The sequence below is a fragment of the Ovis canadensis genome, chromosome 2 (genome assembly GCF_042477335.2).
Source record: "Ovis canadensis isolate MfBH-ARS-UI-01 breed Bighorn chromosome 2, ARS-UI_OviCan_v2, whole genome shotgun sequence".
In the NCBI taxonomy this organism is placed as follows: domain Eukaryota; kingdom Metazoa; phylum Chordata; class Mammalia; order Artiodactyla; family Bovidae; genus Ovis; species Ovis canadensis.
This window is the reverse complement of record NC_091246.1, coordinates 238,561,250-238,578,247: the sequence shown is the minus strand read 5'-3', so window position 1 is coordinate 238,578,247 and position 16,998 is coordinate 238,561,250. Positions and strand designations below refer to the sequence as shown.

General features: G+C 43.3%; 1 protein-coding gene across 1 annotated transcript in view; it reads right to left on the bottom strand.

Moving 5' to 3' along the window:
- The window catches only part of ARMC9 (armadillo repeat containing 9), a 183,007-nt gene that overhangs the window by 92,277 nt on the left and 73,732 nt on the right, over positions 1 to 16,998 (bottom strand). Inside the window, exon 18 of the mRNA XM_069578574.1 lies at positions 2,488 to 2,578. Coding sequence (XP_069434675.1) covers positions 2,488 to 2,578 — 91 coding nt within the window. The remainder of the gene's footprint in view (positions 1 to 2,487; positions 2,579 to 16,998) is intronic.

The following is a 16,998-nucleotide window of genomic DNA, read 5'->3' as shown; positions in this document are numbered from 1 at the left end:
TAAGTATTATTCTAGATGGTGTCACACATGCAATTTGACTTAATCTTCAGTAGAGTTTGTTGACTTTTATCCCTGTTTTATAGCATAGAGCAAACAGAGGCATGGAGCATAAAAGACACATTATGGTCACATTCCCAGTAAGTGAGAGTTGAGATTCAAACTACATCTATTTGTAAATCCCACCATTTTCCATAGAAGGTAGGCTAGTGGTCATGGCAGGCTGACTCCTGAAGGCTCCCGTGGTTCACTGTTGTTGTTTATTGACTAAGTTGTGTCCGACTCTTTGCAACTCCCTGGGCTGCAGCCCACTAGGCTCCTCTGTTCATGGGATTCTCCAGGCAAGAATACTGGAGGGGGTTGCCATTTTCTTCTCCAGGGGATCTTCCCAAACCAGGGATCGAACTTGCGTCACCTGTATTGCAGGTGGATTCTTTACGCTGAGCCACCAGGGAAGCCCTGCTATTAATTTCCCCTTGAGGATGAAGCCTGGACCGGATGAAAACTCTCTAGCTCTCCGTCCTCTAGGTTTCAGCACAATGCTTATAGATTCATTCTGACTTGATGCCTATGACACATATCCTAAGGTATTTGTGTGCGTGTTTCTGATCCTCCACCCAAATGTTCAATGATTTTTCTAATTTGGGTATAAAGCAGCAGACTCCTGGGTAATCCTCTCTGGGGTCCTTCCACTGTCTGATGGATACAGAACAGCTTCTGTGCTTGAGATGAAAAAGAACTACTGTAGGCCCTCTATTTAAACTGGAATTTCCAGAGCTGAGCAGGTAGATCCCAAGTTTGTCCGGAATACACAAGGTTGTAAGGCTTTAGCTCCATCCACGATAACTTCCTGCCAAAGCACATCCCTTACAAAACAGTAGACTGACCCCTCCTCCTCACATTCATTAGCATGCTGGTCCAAGGGCTAGTTTTGTGTTAGAAAAAGAGGTGCTTCTTGGCCAGGGAGACAAGACACTGTGCTGGCCTGGGAGGGAGGTCTCAGTCAGTGACCACAGAGCAGACAGGCCACAGCTTCTCCAGCATTCCCCCACCTTCCCAAATTGTAGCCGACCCACAGAATGTTAGGGAGCAACCTCGGCTCCCTTTTTTATTTATTATTTATTTTTATTATTTATATTTATATAATTTATGTATTATTTTATTTATAAAAAATCATTTTATTATTATTTTTTCAACATGCCTGCCTAGCAGAATGGAAATCAGAAATACAGCAACTACAGAAAATATAGTTCTGTTCGTTGCTCACCTGAACTTGGGATGACTCTAGCTTGCCATAAAATACAAAGGGTAGGAGGTTTGAATGGAAATGGGTCCCCCCATCTGAAGACAGCAGAGGTTTAACCTCACCAGCTGCTCTCCCAGCCACCTCCTGTTGCTGGGGAGCCCTCTAACCTCCTCCTGTGCCTTCTCACTTCTGTGTCCGTCCAAGGGAGGGAGGCACCACCTTGGCTGCATATGGGAACCGCCTAGGAGTTTTAAACACTATTTCTCTCCTGGGGCTCCCCCAGAGGTTCTGATTTAATTGCCATGGGGTGCTGCTGCCTTAGGGGTTTTCAGATCTCTCCAGGTGACTGCCTGGTTCAGCCTTGGCTGTGAACCCAGGAGAGCCACCTGTGGCGTCCTCTGGGGAAGGACTTTAGGCATCTCCCTTTTGCTTGGCCTTGGTCAAACTTGGCCCTGCAGCTGGAGCAGGGAACAGGTGATTGATTTCTTACCTCCACGCAAGTAAGAAACAGGATCTATACACTTGGATGTTCAGTGATGGGATGAGGGCGTGTAGAAAAGATGTAAGTGACAAACTTGGCCCAGGATGTCAGCAGCACCAGGTGCCTCTGGCAATGTGTACTAGTCAGGATCAAGGCACCAGGAAGCCACAGGAAGAGCTAAGAGATTCCCCACCACCTAGTCCCATCCAAGGCTTCCTTTCTTGCTTACGGGATTTGGTTGGGTGGTCGCAGTAATGAAAGAAAGGAAGAAACATCGTCCAGAGTTGTGGACTGGCAACATGGATTCTTCTGGAGGGATGCACGTGGGAGGATGTGTTCACTTTCCACAGTGGTTCTGGAAAGACTGGCCTCTTTTTTTCACTATCCGACCCTTGGGCCCCATTTTATTATGGTTCATTGACCTGAGAACAGCTACCCTACTGAGCCAAGGGAAATACAATAATTAGGAGGGGGAGGTACACATAAAGAGAACTTCCAGTTAGAGAAGAGTTTCTGCAATTGCTTCTGAATGCTTTTTTGTTGACTTAGGCCAAAAGTGTGACAAGAGATTGTTGATCTTGGGACAATGTGGCCTTGACCACCTGGCTGAACTTTTGTTTGTTCACTTGGATCACGCCAGCTTCCTTAAGGCCTCTGGGATGAATTCTAAAATAAGACAAGTCCCTTGAAGAAAGCCTGTGTGTCTTCCTAGCACATGTGAAAGACTCAAAAGATAGATAATAGATTCTTGCATTAAACGGACCTGAATTGAGCTGCTTGATGATAAACTCGATCTGGCGGATCATTTCGGCATTGCCCTCTTTGATGAAGCAGCGAAGGATGTCTTCCATTCCCTGGAAGCATTGGAGGGAAGAAGAGTGAACATTTCAGTTTGGGAGAAAACTACTTTTTGATGGATAGTTCCACCTAAAAAAAAAAAAAAAAAATCCGCTCCCCTCCCCCTATTTTTTTAAGGAGGAAAGGATATGCACAATAAAAAAATTCCTCTGTTTAGTTCTTTTTTTTGTTTTTACAATTCACAATGAAATTATTTTATTTTTGCTTGACTAGCTGACCTAATTATAACACATTTACTTTTTAAAAAGCCACTGTACAATTTTACCGTGTAAGTACTCCTTTTAGTTTTGGCAATATGCTGTTTTGGGAGGTGGTTTCTTTCCTGTGTTTTCCCTATATTTATACACTGTCATCTGGATTTTAGGGCCAAAAATGGTCTTTGAAAAGTGAAACCATATGTTCAGAGAAGTAAATGAACAAATAGAACCTCTTTTTAAACAGCCATCATTCCTCTTCTATCAAAATAATTATAAAGTCACTACATTTTGCATTATTTACTCTATGACAAAGCACTGACATCAGAATTTTCTATTTTGACTCACAGAATTCTCAGGAAATATAGAGTAAGATACTGAGTTACCCATAAGTACCTATTTCCCCTCCTTCCTTTTCCCTCGTGGGATGTGAATGTGTGTGTGTGTGCTCAATCGCTCAGTCATGTCCGACTCTTTGCTACCCCATGGAATGTAGCCCGACTCCATGGACTGCAGCCCACCAGGCTCTGTCCATGGAATTTTCCAGGCAAGAATACTAGAATGGGTTGCCATTTCCTTCTCCAGGGTAATCTTTCCACCCCAGGGATCAAACCTGAGTCTCTTACGTCGCCTGCATTGGCACTGGCAGGCAGGTTCTTTTACCATTAGTGCCACCTGCGAAGCAACATGGATGTATGGCTGGAGCTAATGAGGCCTTCTTGCCCCACAAGGAGAAAGTGTATCTAATACTGAACCCAAAGCTGAGGAAACAGTCCAGAGGTGCTGGTTGAGACATAAATCAAGAGACATGCGAACTCTGATCAAGATGTGCCTGAAGCTTATGCCAGTACTTTTCAGTTATATGAGTCATAAGCTGCCTTTTCAGGTAGGCCAGTTTGGAATCAATAGCTCTAACAGAATCAAAGAAGAAGGGCCAAGTGTAGTTTTGAACACGGTGAGTTCCCATCACCTAAAGCAGAGCACTATCTCCTAGAAAGGTTCAATCTGGATCATAATTCTAGTTTCTCAATAAAACAGCCGTGGGACCTTGATCAAATGACTTAACTCCTGCCAGCCTGTTTCCTCACCTATAAAATAAGGATGGCAACTCAAGGCAACACGAGATTTTTAAAGGATGTATGTTGGTGTCGGTTATGTAAACGTATGTTTGTGTAAATGCACTGAAGGGAAGGACTTTCCTGGTGGTCCAGTGGTTAAGAATCTGCCTTGCAATGCAGGGGATGGGGGTTCATCCCCTGGTTGGGAACTAAGATCCCACATGCCTCAGAGCAACTGAGCCCTCTAGCTGCAACTAGAGAGGCTGTGTGCTGCAAGGAAAGATTCCACATGAAGCAATGAAGATCCTGAGTGCTGTAACTATGGCCCAATGCAGCCAAATAAATAAATAAATTTTAAAATGCACTGAACTATATATGTCAGTTCAGTTCAGTTGCTCAGTCAGGCCTGTGTATTTCACTGTTCATAAATTACAATACCTAAAAAAAGAAAAGCATCTAATCCAATGACTGACACATAGGAGATGCTTAATAAATGACTGAGACTGCACAGAGAGCTGGTAGGTGAAGCAAGGGAACAAGCAGGGTTCCTGGTGGTCACAGGGGAAGAGGGTTACTATAGAGAATGATAACATTTAACTTGAGGGGCAGAGACAGACCAGTCGATGGAACAGAAGGTGAAGGAGTGGCCTGGGAGGAAGAACTGGACAGTTGACAAAGGAAGAGAGTTTCACAGAGGGTGTGGTCAGCAGCGTGCAGGCTCCTGGGGAACCGGTCAGACACACCTGGGCTTGTCTATTGTCAGGAGGGCTGCATTTTATCTCTCTCTGCCTCCTAAACTAACCTCTTCCCCATACTCCATCCTGTCCCAAAGTAAGGGCCAGAGGAGAAAGAACATGGTCAAGTGCAAGCAGAGGGATAAACCCTAAAACACTAAAGGTTAGGATCACCACCAACCAGATGACCACTGTCAATCTCTTACCTTTTTGCCAGTGGAGTGAGACAAATGATTCATTCAGGCTCTCCATTTTTTTTTTTTTAGCTAGAGTAAACTCTTGCAAATGATTAACTGTTCATATATTGAAAGATCTTTTAATTCTCACTTGATCTCTTTCTTCTGTCTCTAGCTCAGTTGTTACTTGGGGGTTAAAAAAAAATCACAAATTCCTTCTTTGTAATTAGGAAGATTATTGGGGGAAGATTTTTTAATAGAAAATTTCTCCATAAGAAATTTCACTTCTTTTAAATATATATTTGTATGTGTGTAGGTGCATGCTAAGTTGCTTCAGTCCTGTCCAACTCTCTGCCTATGGTCCATAGCCCGCCAGGCTCCTCTATCCAGGGGATTCTCCAGGCAAGAACACTGGAGCAGGTTGCCATGCCCTCCTCCAGGAGATCTTCCCGACCCAGGGACCAAACCTCGGTCTCTTACGTCTGCATTGGCAGGAGGGTTCTGAACCACTAGCACCACCTGGGAAGTCCATATATTTTTATACTTATTACTAAATGTATATCTAAAAGAAGTGAAATTTATTTTATTAAAATAAGTGAAGTACATAAACCATATGTTTAATTTTTGACTAAGCTAAAATGTAAATTATAGGAATAATAAATCATAAAAATAATATTTTATCATGAAAGCAACATGTCATTTCAGATAATCCAGGCCAAATAAAAATGCCAAGGCAGACGTAAAGGGTAAGAGAGCAGGTATTTGTATATCAGCCAAATATGTGAAAACAAGAACATGAATGCGTGCAAAAAGCAGAGAAACAAGGACTGTGCATTTCTGCCAGCGCGCCGAGGTTAGAGACCGCCATATGACGTCACACGGAAGACTATATGTGCACGCGGTACTGAAGGAAAGAAGAGGATGGATCACACGCAGATTCCTCGTTAGGTAAAGGTTCGGGGGTATGTCCCCAAACACTGGAGCCAAACCACCCAGACCAGCTAGCTGCTCACTGGCTATGCCACCGGGCAGGGGATTTAACCTCTAAACTTCATTTCATCACAGCAAAATGGGCACAACCACAGGAACTGCTTTGGGGGCCTTTTGGGAATGAAACAGAGAAAGCCCCTGTCAGGGCCTACAACACGCACCAAACACCATCCAGTCCAAGAAGTTTCTAATTCTCCTTTCATGCTCAGCAGGTCAGCTCAGCAGGTCAGTGTTCTATTTTGATCCGACCCAAACAGCCCACACTTACATCACTAAGGGTCTTCACGAGAAATTTCTCTTGGGAAATATAAACACAACTTCCCTGGTGGTCCAGTGGTTAAGGATACACAGATTCGACTTCCTCCTCCGGGAAGATCCCATATGCCTCGGAGCAACTAAGCCTCGAGCCACAAGTACTGAGCCCTCGGGCTGCAAGTAGCGAGTAGCCCACAACTAGAGAAAAGCCCACGCAGCCACAAAGACTCAGCACAGCTAAAATAATCAACCAATTTAAAAAAGACACAAACGTATGTGCCAGGTGCGCATGAATACTTCCTTTTAGCATGGAAGGTATATAGGTTCCTGCAGAAAACCGGTGAACTAAACACAGGAAGATCCCCTGGAGAAGGGAAAGGCTACCCACTCCAGTATTCTGGCCTGGAGAATTTCACGGGCCGTACAGGCCATGGGGTTGCAAAGAGTGGGACATGCCTGAGAGACTTTCACTTTTTCACAAAGGAAAAGAATTAAAATTATCCACAAGCCCCTATACTCAAACATTAAAAAAAAAAACTGTGGACATTTTGAGATATGCCCTCCCTTTATGGGCACTGTTTACATAACTGACATCATATTGATAATATAAGACTGACTGTTGTTTTTCAACTAAACCCTATGACCATTTGAATGTGTCAGTAAAATCTTTATAAACACAATTTTAATAACTATAATAATAATAATAGCTAATATTTTCCCAATATTTGCTATGTGCCAGGCACTGTTCTAAATATTTCACATGTCAGCTCTTTTGATTCTCATAATGGTCTTATGAATTTGATACTAAAACAATATCCACTTTGCCACTGAGAGAATAAGTCATAAGCCCAATGATACACCATGAGGCACTACGGAGTCGCACAGGCAACATTCAAACACGGCCCCGGGCTTGTCAGCTCCCGATTCACCCTCTGCCTCTGTTCTGACTTAAGCAGCCCCTCCTTAACCATGCCCGGCATTTAGTCATCTCCTACTTTCCACTATGATCAGGAATGCAGTGATGGATATTTTGATATATGAATCTTTGTTTGTGTCCTTGTATGGACCTCTAGAAGTAGAATTCCTGGGCAAAGAATGTTAATATTTTTTAGGACCATTACACATATTGCTAAATTCCTTTCTAAAAAAGGCCGTATAGTGACTTCCCTGGGGGTCCAGTGTTTGGGACTCTGCTCCCAAAGCAGGGGACCCAGGTTCAATCCCTGGTTGGAGAACTAGATCTCACATGCTGCAACTGAAGATCCCGCATCTGCAACTAAGACCTGGCGCAAACAAATAAATATTTAAAAGAAATATGTAAGAAAAAATGCCGTATCAGTTTATCCTGTCCGTTTTGAATTTTGAAAGGCCCCTTCATCATAGAGGCCACGGAATACAGCAAGCAGGCCTACCATCCGTAAGGGACAATTGCTACAGGTGGAGCTGATGAACACTTGTCACAGCTTTCCTACAATGTGTTAATTTCCCAGGGCGGCAGCCAGACTCTGAGCATTCCCAGGCTCCCCTGAGCGAGGGGCATGCAGGCAGATGACCTGTTGATCCTGCCAACAAACAGACGTGCTCGTGTGAGACTGATTCAGCAGAGGGCCATGTGAAGAATCAGGCACACGGGGACACACATCTTTGGGACAGTTGGCTTGGGTGGCATCTGGCCTCTGGGGACAGTAGGGCTGAGTTTCTGGCATGGCAGTGCGAGAATGGCCTGGGGCCAGGGTGCAAGGCACAGTGAGGGTATCTCTGGAGCAGCCCCATGGCGGTGGGTGGGCATTCCTCCCAGCTTCGTGGCTTCTAAGCCCAGCTCCCTGGCTCTCCCGGAGACTCTGGGAGCCTTCACAACTGACTGAGCATCTGGTCTGCTCCAGCCCAGGGCGCCATGTCTGGCTGAGGTTTAGATCCCAAGGAGGAGGTCTGACGCCAACAACTCCCTGGGCGCAAGAAGGCCTTGGAGTTGGCATTAGGGTGGCCCTCTTGATCCCATCTGCTCTCCAGCTCCAGACCCTGAAGGGATCTTAAATTTCAAATAGGCCTCAGGGCACGAATTTATTTTTTTCTTTTTTTGGCATTAAGACCACCATAGTAGCATTTGGTACTAATATAATTTTTATGTATTCTTTGTCATTTCCCACAAGCACACAAATGTTTTACACAGTTGCAAAAACAGAGTTATTATAATAATAATGTCATATTCTTCTTTTATCCCCCATTACACAATAAAAAGTTTCCATACTGTCTCATACTGCTTTTTCTAATTATCATCTTCAGTAGCTACTAATACTATGAGCAAAAGAACCGTAATTTCATGAGCAGGCATTACCAGACATTTACATTCTGTTTTTTCACTATTACAAAAATCCTGGAATGAGCAACTTCATGTGCAGAACTCTTCTCTGCACTGGTAGAGGAAAGTGAATGAATCCAAAGCATAGAGGTTTTCATAATTTTTCACATATACTGCCAAACTTCCTTCTGGCACGACTGTGCTGACACGCATTGCAAACACTGGCCTGATCTGAACATCAGCCCTGCCCCCTCTCGGCTTTGTGTGTGAGCAGATGCTAAGGTAGGGAGACTATGGACGACGTTCTCCTCACTGTCTGGTTTCCTTTATTATTGTTACATGCGAAAAGGATGTAATACTCTTTTTCAACCTAAAATCTCAAGGATAAGAGTGAAATGAGGGGAGATCTCGGGGTTTTAGAAAAACCCTGTTGAAGCCATAAACTCTCTTAGAGGCCTCTCTTCTAAATAAATGGGCAACTGCTTAGATGATGTATCCAAGAGTTCTCTATTTGCTTAGGACTTGGATCCCGGTTAAAATGCCAGAGGGAAGCTTATGCTGCTTACACTTTCACCTAATCAGTCTACGCTTTCTGTTTTTTTATTATTTATTTGGCTGTGCTGGGTCTGTATTGAGGTATGCAGGATCTACTAGATCTTGGGGCTTCCCTCGTGGCTCAGACGGTAAAGAGTCTGCCTGCAGTGCGGGAGACCTGGGTTCAATCCCTGGGTTGGGAAGATCCCCTGGAGAAGGAAGTGGCAACTCTAGTACTCTTGCCTGGAAAATTCCATGGACTGAGGAGCCTGGTGGGCTATAGTCCATGGGGTTGCAAAGAGTCAGACACGACTGAGCGAACACATTCTAGGATCTATTAGAAGGTCGGATCCAGTTCCCTGTAGGGATTGAACCTCGGACCCCTGCACTGGGAGCTTGGAGTCTTAGCCACTGGACCACCAGGGAAGTTTCCCACATTTTCTTTTTAAAGTTAATAATTCACAGGGTGTATAGAAACTTATATCAGAAACTATAAAGGACAATATCAATAGATTTAACTATAGAGTTAACTGCCATATGACCAAAGTCCCATAACTAAAAGACAAATGAAAAGTTTGGGAAATATTTGTAATATATGCCAAAAGATGTTTCCCTGGTGGCTCAGATGGTAACGCACCTTGTCTGCAATGTGGGAGACCTAGGTTCGATCCCTGGGTCAGGAAGATCCCTTGGAGAAGGAGATGGCAACCCACTCCAGTACTCTTGCCTGGAAAACCCCATGGACGGAGGAGCTTGGTGGGCTACAGTCTACAGGGTAGCAAAGAGTCGACACGACTGAGCGACTTCACTATGATGATGATGTCAAAAGATTAACAGCCCTAATTTCACTGTGACTTCTCTGATCCAGAGATGACTTAGAAGCGAGTGGCAGACAGGCTCCAACATGGCCCCACCTCCTGGAATTCATACTCCTGAGTGTCCCCCTACGCTGTTCCTGGGCTGGTCAATGTAGTGGGAATTCCTAATAATGTATTTCACAGCCTTGAGAAATTCCACAGAAATAGAATCTGGAAAAACAGCATATATTAAGAAACTATGTTAATGATTATAGTTCATGTTTTTCTTAGAATAATCACCTTGTTACAAACCCCAAGGCCAGACCCAGAAGGGAGTATGGCTGGGATCATGAGTGCATGGACCTTGGAACACCAAGGCATCAGGCATAAACACTGCTTAAGCACTTGCTGATTGTTTCTGGGACTAGCCCAGAAGGGAATGGCCTGGGGTAAAAACAAGAGAGATCTAGACTATGTCAGTGTAGTGTCTTGAGAAAGATAAGATCAAAGAAAGTCTGCAATTAGGAATGAAAGCTGGACTCAGAGTGGACTCTGCACCTCAGTCCAATAGAGGCTGCAGGTCCCTTGACTCATTGCACCAAATTTCCTGTTCTGTCTTCACGCTCGTTACTCACTCCCAGGACCATTATGGCAACAACTGGCGCCCAACGTGGGGCTGGAGCAGAAGACCCTACAAGCGAGTAAAACTACAGCGATGCAGAACTTGGGATGGATAAGAGGCCTCTGAAAATTCCCACTGGTAAGTCCTTCTGGCATTTAATCGGGGTTAAAATGGGAAATGTTGAGAGTGCAGAACACCACTGCCTGTATATTTGTTTACTAAGACAGCTCTTAAAAGTGGGAGGAGCGTCTATTAGTGAAGGGCGATTATTAGAATTGTTGCAAGCGGTGGATAAATATTGCTGCTGGCTCCTGTCAAGAGAGACCTTAGATTTGAAAGTCTGGGAAAAGGTTGGAGCTGAGTTAAAAACAAGAACATGCAAAAGGGACTCTGCTCCCTGTTTCTATTTGGAGTACTTGGGCATTAATTAAGTCACTGCTGGAACCTTTGCAGACTTCTGATTCTTTTGATGAAAGTGATGATGACTCTTGAAAAACTAGAATATGTAAAGACTGGGGAAATGCGCAAGCCATCTTCGAAACCTGTTTCCTTGGCTCCCGAAGAAAATGATGAGGAATTTTTTTTCTCGGCCTCCTTCCCATCGTCCTCCACTTCCACGGGGGACAGTTGGATTATTGTGAGGAAGATCGGGGCTGACTTCCCGGGGAGTTCAAATTCATAAACCGAGTTACAGACAATGATTATGAAGGAGAATTGAAGGTTATGGCCTCTACCACTCTTCCCTGGAAGGTTTCTAAAGGGGATAGGATTGCTCAGCTTCCCTCATTGCTCAGCTGGTAAAAAATCTGCCTGCAATGCAGAAGACCCCAGTTTGATTCCTGGGTCGGGAAGATCCTCTGGAGAAGGGATAGGCTACCCACTCCAGTATTCCTGGGCTTCCTCTGTGGCTCAGCTGGTAAAGAATCCACCTGCAACGTGGGAGACCTGGGTTCAATCCCAAGATTGGGAAGATCACCTGGAGAAGGGAAAGGCTACCCGCTCCAGTATTCTGGCCTGGAGAATTCCATGAACTGTGTAGTCCATGGGGTTGCAAAGAGTCAAGACATGACTGAGCGACTTTCACTTCACTATGTGGGTATAGGACAGTCAGACAAAAAGGAGGGCTCCAGGGCATTTGGAAGCACAACCAAGGCTGGTATTTTTCTCACTGAAAAGATTTTGGAATCCAGACCCACTTGTCAAGTCAATATAAGTGGCAAAACATTCAAGGTTCAATAGATGCTGGAGCCAAGGTTTCTATCATCAGCTCTAAACACTGGCCTAATGCATGGCCAACTAGGCCTGCTCCAATATCTACTGTAGGTCTAGGACAGGCACAGGACTAAAACAAAGTACTATGGACTGTCTTGTTCAGGGCCTGATAAACAACCAGCCACTATCCAACCTTATATGGCTGCTATACCTGTCAATCTATGGGGTCATGATCTCTTGGAACAATGGCATGCTGAGATACATATTCCTCCAAATCAATAGATGGAGGCCAATTGCCAAATTGTGTTCAATCAAAGTTATACACCAGGATTGGGACTGGGCAAAAATCAACAAGGAAGACTTTATCCATTGACTACTCAAGATTTCAAACCACCCTCTTTTCTTTAGTGGCCACTGCTCATATTAATCTTCCTCCACCCACGCCCATACCTTAATTGGAAAACTGATTGACCTGTGTGGATAGAGCTGCAGCCTCTAAACAAGAAAAACTGGAGGCTTTACATGAATTAGTTAGTGAACAACTGAGCAAGGGACATATTATTGAGTCCTTTAGCACTTGGAATTCTCTGGTGTTCATTATACAAAAGAAATCTGGCAAATTCAGAAGACTTACTGATCTGAGAGCTGTTAATGCTATTATTGTTCCAATGGGTGCTTCACAGCCTGGCCTACCTAATCCTAATATGATTCCAAGAAACTGGCATTTGTTTGTTATTGACCTTAAAGATTGTTTTTTCACTACTCCTTTATACCCTGATGATCAACCTGGATTCGCCTTTTCCCTTCCATTAATTTAAAGGAGCCACATAAAAGATTTCAATATTCAATATTTCAATACCTGAAGGTATGCTTAACAGTCCCAGTATTTGTCAAAATTTTGCACCTTGCACAGCAATGATTCCCTCATGCATATATCATTCATTATAGGGATGATTTATTATGTGCCTTACCTGATATTGATAGCCTATAGGAATTATTTTTAAAGCTAAAAGGAATGCTTAAAATATGCTGGCTTGTATTTGGCTCCTGATAAACTAGAATACACTCAACCTTCTCAGTGCTTAGGAAATATATTTACCTGTACTACAATCAAACCATAAAAGGTGTAAATACACAGAGACTCAATTAAAACTCTAAATGACTTATAAAAATTACTAGGAAACATTAACTGGATTCAACCTAAGTTAGGGATTCCAGTTTATCCTTTATCCCATGTATTCTATTAAGAGGAAATCCAGAGCTTATTAGCTCCTGAGAACTAACTCCTGAGGCTGAGAAAGAACTAGCGATCATAGAACAAGCAGTACAAAACTGCCAAAGAGGCAGAATAGACCCTTTAGAACCCCTCCAGTTGTTTGTCTTCCCTAGCCCTCATTCCCCTACTGGGTTGATTATGCAAACTGAAGGGATATTCTTAGCTAATTCACAAAGAAAACCTATTACCCCTTATTTAGACATGATAGCCACTATAATTCTAAAAGGAAGAGAACGTGTTCAGCAACTTACTGGACATGATCCCTGCCTTATTTGTACTGCACTAACCTCCAAAGAGTTAAACATTCTCTTCGAAATTCACTATCTTGGCAACTAGCTTTAGCTGACTATATTGGACAAATCGACAGCCACTACCCTGATTTACTTATCTGGCGGTTTTAAAAACAAACAAGATGGATTTTGCCTAAAATTACTAGTGTCAACCCCATTCTCTCTGCTCTTTTCATTTTTACAGATGGCATTACCCGAGGAAAAGCAGGATATACAGGCGTGTTTATGCTAGTTATTGAAACACCTGGATATTCTGCACAACAAGCAGAAATTCTGGCTATCATACACGCATTACAAAGTAATCCCCAAGCAATTAATATCTTATCTCATTCTCAATATTCTGCACATGTCACTAAACATATAGAAACAGCAACTGTTACAGATACTATCCCACCCACATTATACACTCTTTTTACAAATTTACATCGGGTGATTTGACACCGACAATTTCCATTCTACATTACTCATATTCAGGCTCATATTAATTTACCAGGGCCCTTACCAGAAGGAAATGCTCAAGCCGATGCCATTTTATTTCCAGCCTTTACAGAGGCATCAGCCTTTCGTGATCTGACACACTGTAATTCAAAATGTTTAAAAACCAAGTCTCATATCACTTGGGCTCAACCAAAACAGATTGTGCAGACTTGTCCTACATGTCAGACGGTGGCAATGACCACGTCTCCAACAGAAGCCTTGGGAGTTTCGCCAGGTGATTCAGAAACACCCGTTTGGATTCCCGCGTGTCATCTGAAACCGTATCATATTCCACAGGAGAGACACTTCGCATGAGATGTACAGCCCCCAATAATGAGTTTCGAAGGCTTGAGTCTGGACAGACAAAGATAATGATTCCCCTCCCATTGACGCGTTGGAACAAGATCCCCACCTGGGGACAAATTAAAAGGTTATCACGGAAATCAGAGGAGATCTTAGAAAATGAAGGGAAAGCTGTCACTCCTAACAATCTGGCTGTTGCCATGTTTGCTCATATCACCACTGCAGTGAGTATACCCCCTAGCAACAGCTGAATCTAAAAATCATACTTATTGGGCATACATACATAGCCTCCCACTACTAAAACCCGTTGACTGGGGGGGATTCTATGATCCCCATTTATGTTAATGATTCTTCCTGGATACCAGGGCCTGAAGATACACGTCCTCTTCTTTTTAAACAAGAAAAAAGGACTCCTTTCTATGTTACTTATGGGTATGAATCCTGGCCAATTTGTGTAGGACTGGCTACAGGATGTCTTAAATTATCTATTCAAGCCTGGCTGTCCACTAATTCTTTAAATCATAACTATCCTAAGGTTCGGCTATATCTTCTCTCTGGTCTGAGTTCTGCTTATAACAACTCAGAATCCAATAATGACACCAAATCAGACAGACCTTTAGGCGAGCATCATGAGCTGTGGACTGAAAAACAAGATTGTATTCAGTGGGATAACTGCCGAGGGGCTGAGGGAGTAATTTTGATTAATGGTTCTTATGGAATTGTATGGGACTAGTCCCCTACAGGGTATGCAGTCTCTGATTGCTCTCATCAAAATCAGTCCTGCAATCCTCACAAAAGGCTGCATTGGCAGGTGCATAAAGTCTTTAACCATACCAATATTGCGACTCTTGCAGATCATCCAATTATATGGCATGGTAGTGGCATGTCACCCCCCTTCCACAGTTAGGTCAAGGAGGGATTTGGGAATTGGCTTTAGGTCTTGAAAAATTCCAAATTTGGGATGGACATTATTCCAATAAAACTAATTATTCATTGACATTTAACACCAGTACAAACTGGACATTTTATATTCATGCTTGTGTGAGAGATCCTTATGTGTTCTTGAAAGGAACAATTTCTATCAGTGCAAGTGTATAAGCACTTTCTTGCCAGGATTACAAATTCTATACCTGCTTAAATTCTTTATAAGTCTCATCACCATTTGTTACACTAAGAAGGAGATTGGGTATATGGCTTCCAGTAAATCAAACCAGACCCTGGGAAGGCTCCCCTGAAACACATGCTCTTTTAAAGGTTACAAAGAAAGTACTACAATGTTCCAAAAGGTTTACTGGACTTGTAGCAGCTATTATGGGAATTATTGCTATAGCCATGACCGAGGTAGTAGCTGGGGTGGCAATGCATCAAACTATACAAACAACTACACTGGTTCAGCATGGCACCAAAATGCAAGTTCTGCCTGGAGAAGTCAAACCCACATACATCAAGAAATTAATGAACGATTGATTGATTTAGAAAATGCAGTTCTCCTACTAGGGGATGAAGTACAAAATTTCAAATTACAAATTCATCTTAAGTGTTATTGGAATATCTCTTCATTTTGTGTCACACCTCACAAGTAAAGTCAAAGTGCATATACTTGGGATCAATTATCTAAGCATTTGAGAGGACACATTTGTGATAATCTATCCTTAGATATTTCTCAGTTACAGGCTACTATTTCTAATATACAGAATGCTCACTTACAACTACTCCCAGAAACTGATTTATTTGAAGAAATTGAGGAAAGCTTACATAAACTTAACCCCATGATGTGGATTAAAACTTTAGGAGGAGGATTGCTTGGTACCATAATATCAGGATGTCTATTTTTGACTGTCTTGTGTCTAGTCCTCAGGTGCATGAGAGAAACCATCTGAGAATTGATGAAGAAAGAAGTTGCTCAGTTGGCATATCTACTCCTACAAAAACAAAAAGGGGGAGATGTAGCGGGAATTCCTAACAATGTATTTTCACAGCTTTGAGAAATTCCACAGAAACAGAATCTGGGAAAACAGCCTATATTAAGAAACTGAGGGATTATCAGTTAATGATTATTGTTCATGTTTTTCTTAAAATAATCACCTTGTTACAAACCCCAAGGCCAGACCCAGAAGGGAGTATGGCTGGGATCATGAGAGCATGGACCTTGGAACACTGGGTTGGAGTCCGACCTGAACGCCGCCTAAGCACTTGCTGATTGTTCCCGAGACCAGCCCAGAAGGGAACACCCAGGGGTAAAAACAAGGAGATCTAGACTCTATCAGTATAGTTAGTGTCTTGAGAAAGGTAAGATCAAAGAAAGTCTGCAATTAGGAACAAAAGCTGGACTCAGAGTGGACTCTGCACCTCAGTCCAATAGAGGCTGCAGGGCCCCTGACCCACTGCACCAGATTTCGTGTTCTATCTTCATTCTCAGCTCTTGCTCCCGAACCATTAGGGCAACAGGTCAATGTAACCACTTCTTTATATATATATATATATATATATATATAATTAAATTTATTTATTTTTAATTGAAGGATAGTTGCTCCACAATATTGTGTTGGTTTCTGCCAAACATCAACATGAATCAGCGACAGGTACAGCTGTGTCCCCTCACTCTTAAACCTCCCCCCGACCTCCCTCCCATCCCACTTCTCTAGGTTGTTACAGAGCCCTGGTGTGAGTTCCTGGAGTCACACCGCAAATTCCCCTGGGCTGTCTATTTCACACGCGGTAGTGTGGATGTCTCCATGCTACTCTCTCCACACATCCCAGGGAGCCTGTGGCTGCTGTCTGGCTCACTCTCCGTCTCTCTAGGATCCCTCAGCGGGTAAGCCAGCTGCCATGTAGAGACAAGCCCTGTGGGGAGGCCACTGGCTGGGAAACGAGGTCCCCGGACAATAGCCAATGTGACAACGGGCTTCGAAGCGGACCCTCTGCCCTCGGCTGCCTGAGCTGAATTGAAGGACAGACTCTTGGCCAGCACCACACAGCTAATGTGCTCCCCAACTTCTGTCCTCTAGAAACTGTGAGGCATTAATTTTCCAAAAGACGTTAAACCCTACGATAGTTTTTTACGAAGCGATAGAAAACTAATACAATTGTGCTGTTTAATTTCCAAACATTTGGGGGTTTCCCATTCCCAGATACCGTGTTACTATGGCCATGCTTTTTCATCACTGTCTATTCAGCCCTTTTTTCTCCTCATTACCTC